At 33.5% G+C, this 1,715-nt stretch overlaps 1 protein-coding gene across 1 annotated transcript; it reads left to right on the plus strand.

Annotated features, from left to right (window-relative positions):
* Positions 1-373: 373 nt before the first annotated feature.
* On the plus strand, positions 374-1,370 carry LOC120431905 (myoglobin-like). Its single transcript, XM_039597036.2, has 5 exons — positions 374-404; positions 524-689; positions 784-905; positions 977-1,083; positions 1,148-1,370. The coding sequence occupies exons 2-5, from the start codon at positions 535-537 to the stop codon at positions 1,265-1,267; spliced, it is 504 nt and encodes a 167-aa protein (XP_039452970.1). The 5' UTR covers positions 374-404; positions 524-534; the 3' UTR covers positions 1,268-1,370.
* Positions 1,371-1,715: the final 345 nt, after the last annotated feature.

Genomic DNA, 1,715 nt, shown 5'->3' on the forward strand with positions numbered 1-1,715 from the left:
ATAAAATCCACAGAGCTAAGTTAAATGAGGAAGGATTATTGATTGATGTTGACCAAGCTGTCTTCAAAGACATATTTTTTTTAGGACTCGTAGGGGTTTTGATGTATTCACATAGTTCCATCTGGCTGCTTTATTTAATTGAAATTTAATCGTCTACTACTTAATACATTCATCAAAATTTAAATGATGATAAAATTTGCTATAAAATAATTTTTTAGTAAAAATAAAAACTAATAACACCACAAATTTAGAGTAACAATTTTTTCACAATTTCTGAACGGTAACAAACATAATGTTTGCTTGCGTGTCTAGGTGACAATTGTTTCTTTTTCTATAAAAAGGACTCCATTGCTGAGGAAACGTAACAGTTTGCCTCGCCAAGTTGAAGTGAAATCAAGTCAAAAGTAAGAATTGTTTGAATAAAAAATTCTTTCATTTTTTAAAATTAGTATATTCATTTTTCAATGAATGAAAATGTTTCAAACTGTTTTTGACAAGTTTTATTTTTGTAACTTTTTTCCAGAAATTTGAAAAATGAACGACATGTTTAACAGCGAACACCACGAGGAGAGCGTACTAAACTCCCCCGACGATACGGGGTTGACTAATCATCAAAAAGCAGCGCTAGTAGGAGCATGGAGCTTAGTGAAGCAGGACATGGTTTCGCATGGAGTTAATGTATTTATAAGGTAAATAAGAGAAGTGAGTTTTAAAAATAAAATAACTTATTTAAGAAAATATCTTTCAAAAGTGAGTGCCAAATGTGTTTTTTTTTATTTCCAGACTTTTCGAGGAACATCCCAAGTATTTGGAATATTTCGATTTTTCCCAAGATGATTCAGCAGAAGAATTAAGAGAAAACAAATCGCTGCACGCTCATGCACTGAATGTGATGCATTTGATTGGTAAGAAATGTTATCGCTATCAAAATTTTGAAACATTAAATTCACACAAATTAAAACAATTTTCCTTCAAGGTGCCCTAATTGACTATGGATTGGATAATCCTCTCATGTTCAAGTGTAGTTTGTCCAAAATGATGAAAAATCATAAAAAGCATGGCGTCAATAAGGAAGATGTTACAGTGTGTTGACTTTGCCAAAGAAAGGTGATAATTTGATTGAAATGGATTTGTCTTTATTTTTCAGATTGTCTGTGGCATAATCATGGAATATTGCCTGGAAGCACTGGATCAACGTGGCTCTACAACTCTCGAAGAAGCTTTTTCATCTTTTATGAAGAGTATTGCTGATACTTTTGATGAATAGGTAAAGCTCTGTATGTTAATCTTCAAAACGAAGCCCAGCAAATTGTATGGTCCAATAAAATCAAGAAAAATAAACTGAGTTTGTAATGATTAATCAAAATCACAGAATCTAAAAGTAATACTTTTCAATACAAGTATTTCAGCAACTTATTTGACACCAGTAACTTATAAACTTGTTAAATCTTGTTTCCAAAACTAAATAACCCATTCCAACGTCCCAAGCAGAACCCTGTCCCTGGCAGCCTAAGTACAGGCACTTCCGAAGCCACAATCCAAAAAGCAATTCCCACTCTCGGAAAATTAATTCAAATTAAATGTCCCTTCGCCGGAAAATGCTGATTTTGTGCACATGCCTCGTTTTGTTTTGCCAATGAGGACAAAGTTGGTGCAATTTCGTTATACATTCCGCTTCCGCTCACCTTCCCCGGGCTGGAGTGTCCTCAAATTTA

This window comes from Culex pipiens, chromosome 2, assembly GCF_016801865.2.
Source record: "Culex pipiens pallens isolate TS chromosome 2, TS_CPP_V2, whole genome shotgun sequence".
In the NCBI taxonomy this organism is placed as follows: Eukaryota; Metazoa; Arthropoda; class Insecta; order Diptera; family Culicidae; genus Culex; species Culex pipiens.

Coding starts and splice junctions, on each gene's coding strand:
- LOC120431905 (XM_039597036.2), top strand. CDS start 535: ATGAACGACATGTTTAACAGCGAACACCACGAGGAGAGCGTACTAAAC. Junction 906..976: donor GAATGTGATGCATTTGATTG/GTAAGAAATGTT, acceptor TTTTCCTTCAAG/GTGCCCTAATTGACTATGGA. Junction 1,084..1,147: donor TCAATAAGGAAGATGTTACA/GTGTGTTGACTT, acceptor TTTATTTTTCAG/ATTGTCTGTGGCATAATCAT.